General features: G+C 36.1%; 1 protein-coding gene across 1 annotated transcript in view; it reads left to right on the top strand.

Annotated features, from left to right (window-relative positions):
• Positions 1-17,641, top strand: part of FCHO2 (FCH and mu domain containing endocytic adaptor 2) — a 110,026-nt gene that overhangs the window by 8,894 nt on the left and 83,491 nt on the right. Inside the window, 1 exon segment of the mRNA XM_040622193.1 lies at positions 5,264-5,355. Within this exon segment, the coding sequence (XP_040478127.1) occupies positions 5,264-5,355 (92 nt within the window).

Genomic DNA, 17,641 nt, shown 5'->3' with positions numbered 1-17,641 from the left:
GGAATAAAGGTTATGGAAGATAGGAGAAGCATGTTGCTTGCCTTTAGGGATAAGATGGGAAGGTGCAGTATAAGTACAGCAAATTGGTGATGCTGGACCTTGATACTAAGAAGTGTTTTTAAATTGGTTGAAACAAGACCAGTGAAGATGGTTTTCCTTTTTAATTATAACCGTTGTTATGTGATGGGTAGAACAGGAGTACAGAAGAAATTTAAAATTATGTATAGCTTTTCCCTATGTCCTGTAACATTTTCTTTAGAAATACAACATTCACAGTGGGTTCTGTATTGTTCTGTAGCTTGGTATTTTCTTTTCTTTTTTTTTTTTTAAGATTTATTTATTTATTTATTTATTTATTTATTTATTTATTTATTTATTTATTTATTTATTTATTTATTTATTTATTTATTTATTTATTTATTTATTTATTTATTTGACAGAGAGAGACAGCCAGTGAGAGAGGGAACACAAGCAGGGGGAGTGGGAGAGGAAGAAGCAGGCTCCCAGCGGAGCCTGATGTGGGACTTGATCCCAGAACGCTGGGATCACGCCCTGAGCCGAAGGCAGACGCTTAACCGCTGTGCCACCCAGGCGCCCCTGTAGCTTGGTATTTTCAAATGGTATTACCATCAAGCTTTTTTCTCATATGATTAAATATTCTTTGGAAATATTTTGCAGTGATTTGCATAGGTTTCCATGGAATAAATAGGTAATTTTTTAAACTGCTCCTAAAAAACTTTCAGTTTTTTTTTCATTTATGAATTAGGAGATTTAACTATTAATATGAACATGTTGGTTTAAGAAGGTAGCCTTTGCCTTTGCGCAGATTGAAGAGTTTTTGAGAAAGCTGAAATTGTTTTTATTTTTTTCATTTTGAGATTAATGAAAATTACAGAAAATTTAAAAGTTATAAAACAAATTATAACTCTTTGCTTCTGCTATTTTTGTTGAAGCCATGTAATATCTTTTAGAGGGCTTTATGGATTTAACTTACTGGAAGAGATGAGTTGTAACTGAAGAGATTAGGGAGTATCTGAGGGGTTAGAAAAGTTCTCTAATGTAGTAAGATTTATTTCCTTCAGTCAACCAACAAATGTGTTTGGGTGATTTCTGTACCTGCAGCAGGTAGTTCTGCTTGCTGAGCAGTGCTTGTTTCACATCTGTAATCACTGTTATCTGCTTTAAAAACATCTTGCCAATGGTTCTGTAGAATAGTTTTGATGATTGTGTGAAATTTTCAATGTATAAATAGAAGGTTGACTAGAAGAGATTGTAACTTGGGGTTAAATGTGCTATTTACTTATAGAAAAACTGCTTATATAAGAACTAGAGCAAAAGGAAAAATGTAGAGTGGTAGGAAGTGATGGTTTGTATTTATTACCTTTGACGCGGTTTGAGGTTGAGAGGAAGGTTAGGCTTGTTATTTGCTGTTCACATGACAGCACCTTCTGACCCTTTGATCCCCTTCCAAAATATTTTTAAAATTTAAAAAGGAACAAGGTAAAATCAACTTATCAATTCATAGTCTGATTATACAGCATACACAGTCTTCTGCCTGTTTTCCAGAATCTTGGAGTCATCAGAGGTGAAAGATATACAGGCTTTTTGTTTTTAGTATTTAATTTACTGTTGCTCTTAAAAGGTTCTTTGAAGGAGAAGTTTCAAACCATCAGCTAAAATCTCTGGGATTTATAGCTTTGTGTTTTTCCACTATTACTATTCATGGGTCTTAAAACCAAGGTACATTTAACAGTTCCATTTTTGTTAAAATAAGAATTCCGTAGCTTTGTTAATAGAGAGATGCAACCTGTATCTTTTATCACCTCCTACCTCACAGCCCTCCTCCCTAGCAACCCGCTCATCTACTTTCTATTTCAGCATATTTGCTTATTCCGGACATTTCAGATAAATGGAATCCTACAATATGTGGTCGCTTCTGTCTGACTTCTTTAACTTAGTGAAATGTTTATGATGTTCATCCGTTAAGTCACATGCATCAGTATTTGTTACTTTTTATTGCTGAATTATATTCTGTTTTATGGATATACCCTATTTTGTCTTTTTATTCACTGGCTGGTGGACATTTAAGTTGTTCCTAACATTAGGTTATTTTTTGACTGTTACGGTAATCCATTGACAGTATATCTGGGCAGATTTTCAAAATTAACACTTAAAAATCTGCATTTTTTTGTATTGCAGTCTTTCCAAAAACACCGTATATATTTTATGGATATACTGTCATTTACTTAACCAGTCATTTTAATGGATGTTTTTTAGTTTTTTCTTATTTTTCACTGTTACAAATAGTACTTCAGTAAATATTCTTCCACATTTATCTTTGTATGTGTGTTTCTGTAGTATAGATTTCTGAAAATAGAATTGCTGGATCAAAGGGCATGAGTATTTACGGTTTTAGTAAAATGTTGAAGACCAGAAGACATGTTTAGTCGTAGTTCTATTTGATAATAGAGGTCTTTTGTCAAGTTATTTGTGCGCTTATCAGGTATTCGTAGTTAGCCAAGGAAAGCAAGTTCTCCTTGCTTGAGTTAACAGAATATGTTAAAGGAAAAAATATTTTTGTGTTAAAAATAACAGAAACATATCCACTTCAGGGTCTAAGGTGATAAAATGGATATGCAATTCAGGAATAGTTATTACTATTTTACTTTTCTTTGAATTAGAGCCACCTAATAAGAACGTTGGTGGCTACCGTAAAAATGATAGGACCTGTGTGGAGGTATTTCTGGTTAAAAAAAACTACTGGGTAATCTCAAATGGTGGCAGAATTATAATAAGTTATGATTTTCAGTTTCAAGAGGGGTCTCTCCCTGTTTCACCAGAATGTTCAGTGTTTTTTGCAGTTGAAGACACTGAAGGCAAATGGATCTAGACCTGAGCTCCAGTGCTGTGTTTTCTTTATTTTTTGGCATATAAATGTGTATATATTTAATATTTAGTCATCTTTATCAAAGCTATAAAGTAAGTTTTTGACAAGGTGACAATACAACTTGGGTTCTTTATTAGACACTTTGAATTTTTTTTTTAAAAGAAAGTTGTATGTGTATGTAAGTGTGTGTGTGGAGAGAGAGAGTGCACTAGTACTATTTGAAGTAGTAAAATTTTTGCTTAGTTTGTGTTAAAGAAAAGTTCATGAGTAATAAATAATTTGTGTTAATAAGTTTGCAAAATTATTAAAGAATAGTGCTTGGAGTCAGACTGATGTTTTTTGATCTCAGTAAACTGAGATTTAGGAAGAAATGACAAATGGATTTGCAATCATGTAGGGTGTTTATATTTAGTTGTTAGTGCTTTCTGGGGCAGGCTTCTTCTATATCATATCCTTATTAGAAGGAGTTTTCCTTGTCTTTCCACGTGAAAACCTGAGGGATGGATAGTACTGTTTCCCAGGGTGTATTATTGCTGCTATATTAATATTGTTATACTGTATTAAATAAATTAATAATCCTCATTTCCTTATTGGGAATTTCAACTAATATGTTATTTGGATATCTGAAGTTCCCGAATAAAGAGCTTACTTCTTCAAGGACTTCTTAATAAAAACCCAGATTTCTGAATATAATTTAACCTTTTCTTGATTGCTTCATGTTTATAATTGTAACAGTGAAGCAAAATGCTCAGGACCTTATTGCCCCAATTACTAGATGGTATCCAAGTTCTTATCTCCTTTAAAAAAATTTTTTCTCTCTCTTCTAAGCCTGGTAAATAGTATTTCTAATAGTCTTTGTGCCTGTTTGAATAGCCCTTTATTCCCAACTCGCTTCTAATTTGAATATGCGTAATGCACATTGGGAACTCAGGTAACCTGACTGATAGATTTTTTTTTTTAAGATTTTTATTTATTTGTTTGAGAGAGAGAGTGAATTAGCATGAGTGGGAGTGGGGAGGGGCAGACGGAGGGGGAGGGGCAGACGGAGGGGGAGAAGCAGACTCCCTGCTGAGCAGGCAGCCTGACCAGGCTCATGCCAGGACCCTGGGATCATAACCCCAGCCAAAGGCAGACGCTTACCGACTGAGCCACTCAGGTGCCCCCAAATGTGACATTTTATTTTACTTTATTTATTATTTAAATATTTTATTTATTTGAGAGAGAGAGAGTGCATGGGGAGAAAGAGAGTGCATGGGGAGAAGTAGAGGGAGAGGGAGAAGCAGGCTTCCCGCTGAGCAGGCAGTCCCACATGGGACTTGATCCCAGGACCCCAGGATCATGACCTGAGTTGAAGGCAGATGCTTAACTGACTGAGCCACCCAGGTTTCCCCCAAATATGGTATTTTAGTTTATTGTGTATATGGCAAAATAATTACTTTTATATTAGTTTACAAGTTTCTTAGGGATCACTTCAGCATAACTGGAAGTTCCCTATGTTTCCTGTTTTTGGTGAACTGTGAAAAAATTAGGTTTCATATTCTTGCTTCCTATATTGCTGTTTCCAACAAATACATTGAATTCTTCATTATTCTATTTTCACTGAAGAAAAAGAAAAACTACCAATTATAAAGGGAGTTGTTGAGCTTAGTTTATTAATAGTCTCTATTTCATTTACAAAATTGGTATTTCTGTTTTCTTCCCTATGACTTAATAATTTAGCATTTATTGGAATAAATGGCAGTAAAGGTTTTCTAGGATTGTGTAGTAGTCTTGTTCTGTTAATTTCCTATTAGTTTAGCCAATGACTGTTGCTGCTCTTTTGTTAAAATTTTATCTCCTTTCTCACTTCTCAAGTTGTTTAAGTTTACTAAAAGACTTTTATTAGCTATTATAAAGCATTTTATGGTATTGAATATGTAAGTGATTAGTAATAGGCTGTCTTGACTCAGAGGTCAAGATTTACTTATTTTAAAGCAGGGACTCTGCCTTAAATAATCAGGAATCCCTTAATGCATGTTGAAGGAATTGAAATGGGATTTGGTAAATGTATTTAAAAAGATCCATGGGTATCTTTTCTAAATTATGCTGCATGTTATTTTTTAAAATTTCAGACTTAATTTCATTAATGTACTCTCATGAGTGATTATAGAATCTGTGCATGTGTGTTTGATGTTTGTATATGTATATATAATAAATTGTAAACTTTGTCAAACTGTGTTGTATTCCTTTGATACAGCTTGAAATGAGCAACAGTGGTTTAACTAAGAAGAAGTAGCTCACCTGAGCATTAGAGTTGCATATTGGTTCATATAGGGTTATTCTTAAATCATTTTGATCTTTTTTTGTTGTTAAACTAAAAATCTTCTTCAATTTTAGGGGGAAAAAAATAGTGGCTTTGATGTCCTTTACCATAATATGAAACATGGACAAATATCAACAAAAGAACTAGCAGATTTTGTGAGAGAAAGGTATGTATTTTTTTAATAAGTAATTTAACAGTTCAAGTTAAATTTTAGAATATAAATGAGAAAAAAATTTTTTGAGAAAGTGCATGCTCTAGTGGGGTGGGAGGGTGAGAATTTTTTTTTTTTTTAAGATTTTATTTATTTGACAGAGAGGAAGCGAGAAAGGGAACACAAGCAGGGGGAGTGGGAGAGGGAGAAACAGGCTTCCTACTGAGCAGGGAGCCCGATGGGGGGCTTGATCCCAGACAAAGGCACAGACGCTTAAGGACTAAGCCACCCAGGCGCCCCTTGAGAGGGAGAATCTTAAGCAGGTCCCAGCATGGAGCCAGAGGCGGGGCTCAAACTCAAGACCCTGAGATCACAACCTGAGCCAAAATCAAGAGTCAGATGCTTAACTAACTGGGCCACCCAGATGCCCCAGAACATTTTAGTTAGATCTGGTTTAAAATAATCAAATACATTTTTGAAAAGTATATTATTATAGTTCTATTTTAAAGTAGTGTGGTTATCTAGCATCTACACACTAAGGGCTGCATGGTGGCTCCAAGTAGCATTGCTGAACTCCTGGTTTATATCCATTGTTTGTTAATATCATTGCAAACAATATAGATGTAAATACATAAATAAATGTGATACAATAGAAAAATTGAGGAGTTTTGTAGGATAAAATACTACCATTTCTGTAAACAAACGTCATTAAACATACTAAAATAATTTGAAAAGTCTAAGGTTTTTGAATTTTTATAGTTTAATTATGTATTATTTATTTATTTAGAATATAGTATACAATTTAAAAACTTAAAAATCAATGTAATTTTCTTTGATTAAAGCTATTTTGTGACTAGGCCCACTTGGTAGTTTTTATATGACCACACTTAAAATGTTTATCTTAGTAATATGGGGATGTGTGTGTGTGTGTGTGTGTGTAAGATCTTATTTATTTGAGAGAGCACAAGCAGGGTGAGGGGCAGAGGGAGAAGCAGACTTCCTGCTAAGCAGGGAGCCCCATGTGGGGTTTAATCCTCGGACCACGACCTGAGCCAAGGGCAGATGCTTAACCAACTGAGCCACCCAGGTGCCCCGGGGATGTTTTGTCTTTAGATATAATACTCTATTTTGGGGGATACCTGGCTAGCTCAGTTGTTGGAGTATGCAACTCTCAGTCTCTGGGTCGTGAGTTCAAGCCCCACTTTGGGCGTAGAGGTTACTTAAGAAAAAAGCAAAAATACAATATTCCATTCATTTAGTCTTTCAATAATATATATCCCATGTCTGCTGTGTGCTAGGCAGTTGTCTGGATTCTGGGAATATAGGGCTAAAGATACAGCTTATGCCATCATTGAATTTACCAGATGTTAGGAATTGGGGAATAAGCTGTTTTATGTAAGACCAATCCTCTTTTGGCTTTCACTTCTCTTTTGGAATTAAGAGGAAGTCCGGAAGCTCTAAGTGCAGTGGATAAAGCTATCCTTCACTGGCTTCTGCATCATTATTGGCAGGAATAAAGAAAAGGTCTCAGAATGCTGCATTTCTTGGCATGTCCTCTAGCCTTCCTTCTCCCCCAGCACTTAACTCACTAACTATAACTACTTTGAAATTGTCAGGGCAGTTGTCATGCCTTTTAGCCTATTTATGTCAGTCACTCTAAGAAGTCCATGACTCCTGAGTCATCCGTTCTTGTCTAGAATCTAATCCCTTTATGATTCTGTGGGCTCTAAGACAACCCCTCCTTCCACTATGCCTTTCCTATTTTAATGTTTTCTTCATAGCACTTACAGCCATTGGGATATTTATTTATTTGTTTGTCCCTCCCCCTAGAATATACACCCCACAAGGGCAGGATTTTTTTTTGCGGGGGGGCTGCTATTACTCTGTCTCTTGCATTTGGGAGAGTGCTTGGCTCTTAGTAAGTATTTTTTGATAGAATGAATCTCTGACTTTACTGCCCTGATCCAAGCTATCATTGTTGCCCGAACTGCAGCAGTAACTCCTGTCCTACCTGTCTACATTCATTCTTGTTCCCCTACAACTTATTTTCTGCACTGTAATTGGAGAGCTTTTTCTAAGCCACAGAGAGGTTTGTTACCTCTCCTGTTTAAAGCATCTCAAAGGTTTCCCATTGCTCTTAAGGTAGGCCTGCCTGCATCTTGGTCTGACCTCAAACCACCTTTCAAGCTTTAGTTCATACCAGTCTCCTCCTTGTTCTTTCCTCTCTAGAGACATTAGCCACTTTATTGAAAGATATCTTCCAGGCCAGACTTTGTACATGCTTATTCCTGTTTTTGCCTAATTAATGCGTACTTATTCTTCAGAGCTTAGCAAGGTGGTCCTTTCTTCACAGATGCTCTTCCTTCTTTCCCTGACTCAGTCAGAAACACCTGTTATAGTATCTCTGAACATCATATATCTCTTTGCAGTATTTATAAAATTTTGTAATTCATTTTTTGTTTCTTTGTTCCCCATAAAAGAAAAAGGATATAGTATTCTCTTGTATCCCAGTGCCTAGTACAGAGCCTAGCACAATTAGATACTCCTGTTTCTTGAAGGAGTGAGTGAGAAAGAAGGGAAGAAAAGATAGACACATAAACGTGTAGTGTGCACTAAGGATTGTGCATACATTGTCTCATTTAACTATGAAAACTCTAACTCCCATTTTACAGATAAGAAAATTGGGGCCTAGAAAGGTTAATCTCCTGTCAGTCATTTAGAGTTTCTCTCCTCCCTTCATCCCCTCTTCCCTACTGGTCTGCTCCCTTTTTCCCTCCTCCATTCCTCCTTTTTTCCTTTTTGTCTCTTCCTCCGTACTACCTTCCTCCTTCCTCTCTTCCTTCCAACAGCTTTATTGAAGTATAGTTGACATACAGTATACTACACATTTAAAGTGTAAAATTTGATAAATTTTGACATCTACCTACGCTCATGAAACCATCACACAATCAAGATAGTGAACATGTGCATCATCCCCTTTGTCATTCCTCCCTCCTGTCTTTCCCCCTCATCCCTGAGCTCCCACTCATTTGCTTCTGACATTTAGGTTAGTTTGCATTTTCTAGAATTTTATATGAATGGGATTATACTTGATATACTCTATTAGCCAGTACTTTCACTCAGTATAATTACGTTGAGATGATCCATGTTGTTGCATATGTCAGTAGTTCATTCCTTTCTACTGTTGAGTAGTATTCTGTTTATGGAAACCAAAATTTATCCATTCGTCTGGCAAAGAAAGTTAGTTGTACCTATTTTTTGAACTTTGAATTAAGTATATCAGTTTAATCATATAGTGAGTATTCTTTTGTCTTTTACTCAGCATGTTTGTGAGATTCCTTTTTGAGTTTGGTATTATCATTTTCAGTGCTGTGTGATACTAAATTGTATAAATATGCTGAAATGTGTCTACTACTGTTGACAGACATTTGGGTTGTGTCCAGTTTTTTTGCTGTTACAAGTAATGTTGCTTTGAATATTCTTGTACAAGGGTTTTGCTATACATATACGTATATTTACATTAGGTATATACGTTAGAGTAGAATTGCCAGGTCATAGAGTTATGTATGTGTAAGTGTGGTAGGTAATGCCAAAGAAGTTTCCAAGGTGGTTGTAGCAGTTTACACCAGCAGCAGCCTTGTTTCAGAGTTCTAGTTGTTCCATGTCCCCATCACCACTTGGAATTGCCAGTCTTTTAATTTGAATCATTCTGATAAGTAGTAGTACATGTCTCCCCCCCACTTTTCAGAAGTGTGTGTTATGCCACTTTGCTCTTTTGAAAGATCTACATCAGTACCTGTTTTTGCTAACCAAGAACAATCCTAAGAGGATTTTCGCTTTTGCAAAAAATAGCAAAATGAGAAAATAGCATTTGGTGTTTGTTTTGCAGTGAGCCCTTAGGGAGGCAGTGTGTATAGTGAGAGTGGTGCCGCCAAGCTCCTTCCCTGGGAACTATGCTCAGCATCTCAGTGTCAATCCGCCATAGTGTTGAACTGTGTCTGTGAGCATCTGTGCCTTAGTTTAGTTTATATCGTGCATCTATTAGCAAGATGTGTCCTACGGTATCAGAAAAGCCTAAGAGGGGTTATTTTTTGGGTCTTGTAAAGCTCAAAAATTTTTCCATGTAAATTAATGGTAATTGCTTCTTTGCTTTATGCCATTTTGGCTTATGAAAGATTTCATAGGAAGGCTGTACTTTTAATTTAATTTTATTTATTTATTTATAAAAGATTTTATTTGTGTATTTGAGAGAGAGAGAGTGGAGAGAATATGAGAGTGGGGAGGGTCAGAGGGAGAAGCAGACTCCCCGCTGAGCCCCTGCTCAGCTGAGCCCAGTGTGGCGCTTGATCCCTGGACTCTAGGATCAGGACCTTAACAAACTGAGCCACCCAGGCGTCCCCGGAAGGCTGTATGTTTAGATGGTGAGGGATACCTGTAGCTTATTGTGATTGTGATTTGCATTCTCCTGATGGGTGATGAGCTTGAGCATCCTTTCATGTGTATTGGTCATTTGCGTTTTCTCTTTTATGAAGTACCTGTTCATCTCTTTTTTATAAAATATTTATTTGCGAGAGGGAGAGAGTGCACATACGCATGCGAGTGGGGGAAAGGGCAGAGGGACAGACTCCTCAAGCCAACTCCCTGCTGATTGTGGAGCCCATTTCGGGGCTTGATCCCACGATCCAGGAGGTTAGGACCTGAGCCGAAACCAAGAGTGGGACGTTTAACCGACTGAGCCACCCAGGTGCCCCCCTGTTCATCTCCTGTGTTTTTTTGTTTTTTTTTCCCCTCTTATTTAAAGAACAAACTGAAGGAGCTCTATATTTTTTGGGTGAAAACAGTTCGTTGGTAAGGTATTACAGATTTATATATAAATCCACTTGATTTTTATATATTGACTTTGTGTCTAGCAACCTGTTAGTTCTTGCATATTCTGATAATTCATCTGTAGATTGTTTTGGATTTTCTCTGTCTGTAATCATCTTGTACAAGTGACAGTTTTATATCTCTTTCCAGTCCTTATACCTTTATCTACTTTTCTTGACTTACCATACTGGCTAATACGCTCGGGTATAGTGCTGAATAGAAATGGTGATGGCAGGCATCTTGTCTTGTTCCTAGTCTCACATTTATTTCTTTCACTCTTGTTTTTTTTAAGTAGGCCCCACGCCCAGTGTGGAGCCCAACATGAGGCTGAGATCAAGAGTCAGATGCTTAACCAACTGAGCGACCCAGGCACCCCTCACATTTCACTCTTAAATATGATATATTTATTCAAGTTCTTTCCTTACTGTTAAAATTTGCTTTTATATACTGTTTTTAAATGTTTTCCTTTTATAAAAAAAATTATGAATGGATATTGAATTTGGTCAGATACTTTTCCTGTATCTATTGAGACGTTTTTCTTTCTTTTTACTCCTCTTGTTAAAATTTGAATTACTTTGAATTTTGAGTGTTAGATTAACTTTCCATTCCTGATACAAACCCAAGTTGGTAGAAATATATTATCACTTTTATATGTTGGTGGATCAGTTTGCTATTTTATTTAGGATTTTAGCATCTATATTTGTGATCAAGATTGGCCTGAAAAATTCCTTTATCTAACTGTCCTTAGATTTTGGTGTCAAGATTAGTTAGCCTTATAAAATGAGTTGAGTATACCTCATTTTTTTATTCTCGAAAAAATTTGTGGAATATTATAGTTTCTTCTTTATGTGTTTCATAGATTTTGCTGGTAGACCCATCTGGGCTTGCAATCATCTTTAGGAAGGTTTCAAATTACATACTTAATTTCTTTAGTAGTTATAGGACTATTCAGATATTCCAGTTCTTCAGTGAGTTTGATAAGTTATATATATATATATATATACACACACACACACACACACACACACACATATGTAAAGATTTATTTACTTATTTTAGAGAAAGCTTGCACATGTGTGAGTTGGGAGGAGGGACAGAGGGAGAGGGAGAGAAGTGGACTCCCTGCTGAGTTTGGGGGTGGGGGGCTGGCTTGATCCCATAATCCTGAGACCACGACCTGAGCCAAAATCACGAGTCAGCCGCTCAACTGACTGAGCCACTTATATTTTCAAGGAATTTTTAAATTTCATCTACATTTTCAATTTTTTTTTCATTTTTATTTTAAGTAGGCTCCATGCCCAATGTGGGTCTTGAACTCATGACCCTGAGATCAAGAGTTGCATATTCTACTGACTGAGCCAGCCAAACACCCCCCTTTTATGAACTTTTTATATACCTGCTGGATCTATATTAGATGTCCCCTTTTCGTTCCTGATATTGGTTATTTGTGCCTTCTCTGTATTTTATGATCAGTCTCATTCATCACTTGTTGGTTTTAATAGTTTTTATAAAAAAGCAATTATTGGCTTTGCTGATCCTTTTTATATATTTATTTTCTATTTCATTAACTTTCTGTTCCTAATTGCTGTTCTTTTTCTTTGAGATGGATGTTTGACAATGATTTTCAGCCTTTTTTCATTTTTCTTTTTTTTTAAAATATTTTATTTTTTAAAGTAATGTCTACACCCAACATGAGGCTCAAACTCACAACCCCAAGATCGAGAGTTTCGTGCTCCACCAACTGAGCCAGCCAGGTGCCCCCATCTTTTTTCATTTCTGATACATTCATTTAAGTCTGTAAATGTCTCTCAAGCACGGCTTTATTGTGCTTCACTAGTTTCAAGTAATAGAATTTTCACTGTATTTAATTTAAAGATATTCTAAGTTTCCTTGTGCTTTTTTCTTGCCTCCCTGGGTTATTTAGAAGCATATTTTTAAATTTCCAAATATGTGTTGATTTTTAAAGGTATATTTTTGCTTATGGTTAATTACATGTAGTTAGAGAACATACTGTATATAATTTCAGCATTTTGAAATATGTTGACACTTGGATTATGGACCAGGATAGAGTCAATTTTGGTAAATATCTGCATGTACTTGAAAAGTCTGTGTTTTGCATTTGTTGTCTATATGTATTTGTTAAGTTTGTGCATTCTTTTATTCAATTCTGATATTTTTGTTTTTTTTTTTATCCTGTACATTTTATCATTTCCTAAGAGAGTTACATTGAAAATCTCTCATTTTGATTGTGATTTTTCTGTTTATCCATGTAGTTCTGTCAATTTTTGCTTTTATGTATTCGAAGCCATGTTAGTAGGTGGATACAGATTCTTTTTTTTTAATTGACATGTAGTTGACATACAATGTTAACATTAGTTTCAGGTGTACAACATAGTGATCCAACAACTGTATACTTTATCCTGTGCTCATCACAAGTGTAGCTACCATCTAGTACCATACAGTGCTACGACAGGACCTTTGACTGCATTTCCTCTGCTGTACCTTTCATCCCCATGACTTATTCATGCCATAAGTGGAAGCCTAGAAGCAGAAGTACCTCCTGCTCGCCTTCACCCATATTGCCCATTCCCCCTTATCCCTCCTGTTACCTTCCTTCTGGCAACCACCAGTATGTTCTCTGTTTCTTTAGGTCTGTTGATGCTTTTTTTGTTTGTTCATTTGTTTTGTTTTTTAGATTCCACATATAAGTGAACCATATGGTATTTGTCTGACATTTCACCTGCTGTAATCCTTCTAGGTCCATCCATGTTGTTGCAAATGACAAGATCTTATTCTTTTTTTATGGCTGGCTGAGGAATATCTGTGTATCCATCCATCCATCCATCCATCCATCCATCCATCCATCTCATGCATCCATCCCACATTTTCTTTATCCATTCATCTAAGAATGGATGCTTAGGTTGCTTCTATATCTTGGCTATTGTAAATGATGCTGTAATAAACACAACGGTGCATATGTCTTTTTGAATTAGTGTTTTTGTTTTCTTTGGGTAAATACCTAGTAGTGGAATCACTGGTTTATATGGTATTTTTATGATTAATTTCTTGGAGGAACCTCTATAATATTTTTCACAAGGGCTGCATGAATTTACATTCCCACCAATAGTGCATGATGGTTCTCCTTTTTCTCCACATCCTGACCAACACTTGTTACTCCTTGTCTTTTTTGATACTAGCTATTCTAACCGGTGTGAGGTGATATCTCATTGTGATTTTGACTTGCATTTCTCTGATGATTAGTGATATTGAGCACCTTTTCATGTGTCCCTTGGCCATCTGTAGGTCTTTGGGAAAATGTCTAGGTTTTCTGGGCAGATACAATTTTATAACTAATACATCTTCAGGTGAATTGAACTTTTTATCATTGTGTCCTTTCTATCTCTGGCATTGTTTTTTGCCTTGAAGTCTACTTCGTTTTTTAGTAAAGTGTCATCAGTTTGCTTTTGGTACATTTTTGTGTGGTATACATATTCTTTTCTTTGCTGTGTCCTTGTGGTGTAGTGTGTTTGTTATTTTTAAAGGCATTTTTCCTTTATTTGGAGAATTTAGTCTGTTACATGCAATATAATTGTAGATATTTTTGGGTTCAAATCTCTTGTCTCAGAGGTTGTCAAACTTTTTGTGTAAAGGTCCAGAAGGTAAATATTTTAGGCTTTGCATGCCATCTGATCTCTGTTGCAGCTATTCAGCTCTGCTGTTTTAGTACAAAAATAGCCATGGCCAACACATAAATAAATGAGCTTGGCTGTGCTCTAATAAAAACTTTATTTATGAGAACAAAAATGGGCCATATTTGGCTGATGGTGCTGTAGGTTGCCAAACTCTGTGCTATTTTAGTATTTGTTATCTATTTATCCTATTTGTATTGTATTTTTTTCCTCTACTTTCTTGCTTTTTGGTCTTTTAAAAAAATTCTCTTTACTTCTATTAGCTTAGAAGTAATACCCTCTTCTTCTTTTCTTTTAGTGGTTATCCTAGGTTTACAACAAAATTAAGAGGAGCATGTGGAGATTTCCCATTTGCCCCCTGCCCCTACACATGCATAGCCTCCCCCATTATCAACATCCCCCACCAGAATGGTATATTTAAAACATTTCTTTTAATTTCTTAATTTTTAAAATTTTTATTTAAAAACATTTTAATTGAAGTACAGTCGACATACAGATTTATATTAGTTTCAGGCATACAGTGTAGTGAATTGACTATTCTGTACATTAGGAAAACCTCACCACTGTAAGTGTGGTTACATTCTGTCACCATACAATTATTCCAATGTTGTTGACCCTGTTCACAATACTCTATTTTTTATACCCATACCTCATTTATTTTATAACTGGAAGTTTGTATCTCTTAATCCCCTTTACCTATTTTGTCTATATCCCTAAGCCCCTGGAATATGTTTTTTTGTTTTTTTTTTTTTTTACCAAGGATGAACCTGCATTGACACATTATAATCACCCAAAGTCCATTGTTTTGACTTGAGGTTCACCCTTGGTGTTGTACATTTTGCAGGACAAGTGATAATGGTATGTATCCATCATTACAGTATTATTTAGAGTATTTTCACTGTGTTAGGAATTCTTTGTGCCCTTTTTCACTGTTTTCATAGTTTTGCCTTTTCCAAATGTCATATAGTTGAAATCATACAGTATGTAATAGACTTTTCAGATTGGCTTCTTTCACTTAGTAATATTGCATTTAAGGTACCTTAGTGTCTTTTCATGCCTTGGTGGCTCATTTCTTTTTAGTATGGAATAATATTCCATTGTCTGGATATACCATATTTTATCCATTTACCTACTGAAAGATACCTTAGTTGCTTCCAAGTTTTGGCAGTAATGAATAAAGGTGCTGTAAGCATCTGTGTGCGGGTTCTTGTGTGGACATGTTTCTGTCTCCTTTGGGTAAATAACAAGGAACTCCATTGCTGGATATAATCCAGGTGGTAAGAGTATGTTTAGTTTTGTAAGTTAACTGCCAAACTGTCTGCCAAAGTGACTGTATCATTTTGCATTTCTGCCAGCAATGGATGAGAATTCCTTTGCTTCACATCCTTGATAGTATTTGGTTTTCTCAGTGGCTCAGACTTTGGTCCTTCTAATAGGTACATAGTTGTATCTTGTTTTAATTTACATTTCCTTGACGACATATGATGTGTAGCATCTTTTCATATGCTTATTTGCCACCTTTATATCTTTTTTAGTGAGATGTCTGTTAAGGTGTTGGCCCATTTTTTAATCTTGTTGTCTTATTGTTGAGTTCCAAAGGTTCTTTGTATATAGGGATATACAGTCTTTTTTCAGATGTGTCTTTTGCAAATAGTTTCTCCCAGTCTGTGACTTCTCAGTTTTTGACATTGTGTTTCACAGAGCAAAAATTTTTAATTTTAATGAAGTCCAGCTTATCATTGATTTCTGTCATAGATCTTATCTTTGCTGTTTATCTGAAAAGACATCACCATATCCAGGGTCTTCTGGGTTTTCTGTTATGTTATTATTTTCTAGGAGTTGCATGGTTTTGCATTTCACTGGATTTTTATTTATTTATCTGTTTAGTTATTTTAGAAATTTATTTGAAGGAGAGTGCGTGTGCATGCACGCACAAGCTGGAGGGAGGGGCAGAGGGAGAGGGAGAAGCAGACTCCCTTGCTTAGCAGGGAGCCCAATGTGGGACTCAGTCCCAGGACCCTGGGATCATGACCTGGGCCCAAGGCAGATGCTTAACCGACTGAGACACCCAGGTACCCACTGGATTTTTTTTTTTTTTTTTTAAATTCTAGATCATTCAAGTATCTACTGTTGAGATGTCAGGTGTGAGTAATTATTGCTTCTTTAAAGGTACCATTTGGTGGTGGGAAGGGTTTAGCTGCTTTTAAGATTTTCTTTTAGTCTTTCATTTTCAGCAGTTTTCACCTAGGTGTAAACATATGTCACCTACGTATAGACATAGTTTTGCTATGTGAAGAAATATAGATTTCTTTTTAATTATACTTTTAGGGTTTGTTGGGCTACTTGGATCTGTGGTTGATATCTTTTGTTGGTTTTGGAAAATTGTCTCATTATCTCTGGAAATAATTCTTCTGACCTGTTTTTTTCCCTTTACACATTAGATTTTTTTTTTTTTTTAAAGATTTTATTTATTTATGTGACAGAGAGCCAGCCAGCGAGAGAGGGAACACAGCAGGGGGAGTGGGAGAGAAAGAAGCAGGCCCACAGCGGAGGAGCCCGATGTGGGACTTGATCCCACAACGCCGGGATCACGCCCTGAGCCGAAGGCAGACGCTTTAACGACTGCGCTACCCAGGCGCCCACATTAGATTTTTTTACTTTGTCCTTTCTCTGTTTTCCATTTCTCTTGTCTCTTTTCCATTCTTTTGTCTCTCTGAGCTTTATACCAGGATAGAGTCTTCTCACTTCTCTTCTGGTTTAATGAGTCTCACTGTAGTGTATTGAATCTGCTATTTAACCTCATGGATTGAGATACTAAGTTTTGATATTGTATTTTTCATGTGTAGAATTTGTGTCTTTTTTACAAATTTGCTGTGATTTCCTTCACTTTTTAAAAATGATTTCCATTTCTCTAGTGAAATTCTTGATTGATTGATTGATTGATTGACTGATTGATTGATTGATTGAAATGCACTCTGCACCCAACATAGGGCTTGAACTCAGGACCCTGAGATCAAGAGTCGCATGCTCTAGTGATTGAGCCAGGCAGGTGCCCCTGAAATTCTTGATTTAAGGTACTATCTCCATGAAGATAATAAATAAACTCATAAAATCTAAGCTTTATAATCTCAGCATTTGGAACATTGCTAATTTGTTCTTCCTGGTTTTTGTTCATTTGTCTTATTTGCTTATGTGCCTCATGGTTTTATGAATGTGTGTAAGACATCCATACAGGATCCAGTATTAGGGTTTGAAAAAGTACAGTTGGTAGTTCCTTTGGGAGCTTGCCTATTTAGGTTTGTCCTTACTCATTGAGTCTCAACTTAAAAGTATGGTATTTCCCATGCTTCCCATCTTTGGTAAGTCTGAATCTAGTTTTGCCTCCCTTACCCTGTGAGGCTGTGAAAAACTGTGCTCCTCTTCTTAGTCTCAGCTCCTGCTTCTAGATGCCCCCCCGCCCTCCACCAGGGAAAAGCTGACCAACGTATGTGATGACTTCTCTGGATATCCTTCTCTTAGATCTTGGCTTACTCATTCTTACTTGCCTCCTGAGCTCTCTGATGCCTTTTAGTTAGCCCCCTTTCTCCATATTTTTCTGGTTTTCCTCATCAGGAGGTTTTTGTATCAGTTTACTGCTGGAGGTAAACCACTTTTTTATTGCTGTTAAACTTATCCATTGAGATATTAATGTTTTTTGCTGTATTAACTTTTTTTTAGATGATCAGAGTACCACCCTTGTGATACAG

Source organism: Ursus maritimus, unplaced genomic scaffold, assembly GCF_017311325.1.
Source record: "Ursus maritimus isolate PB19 unplaced genomic scaffold, ASM1731132v1 scaffold_5, whole genome shotgun sequence".
Lineage (NCBI taxonomy): Eukaryota > Metazoa > Chordata > Mammalia > Carnivora > Ursidae > Ursus > Ursus maritimus.
The sequence above is the reverse complement of the archived record's forward strand: the minus strand, read 5'-3'. Positions and strand labels throughout refer to the sequence as shown.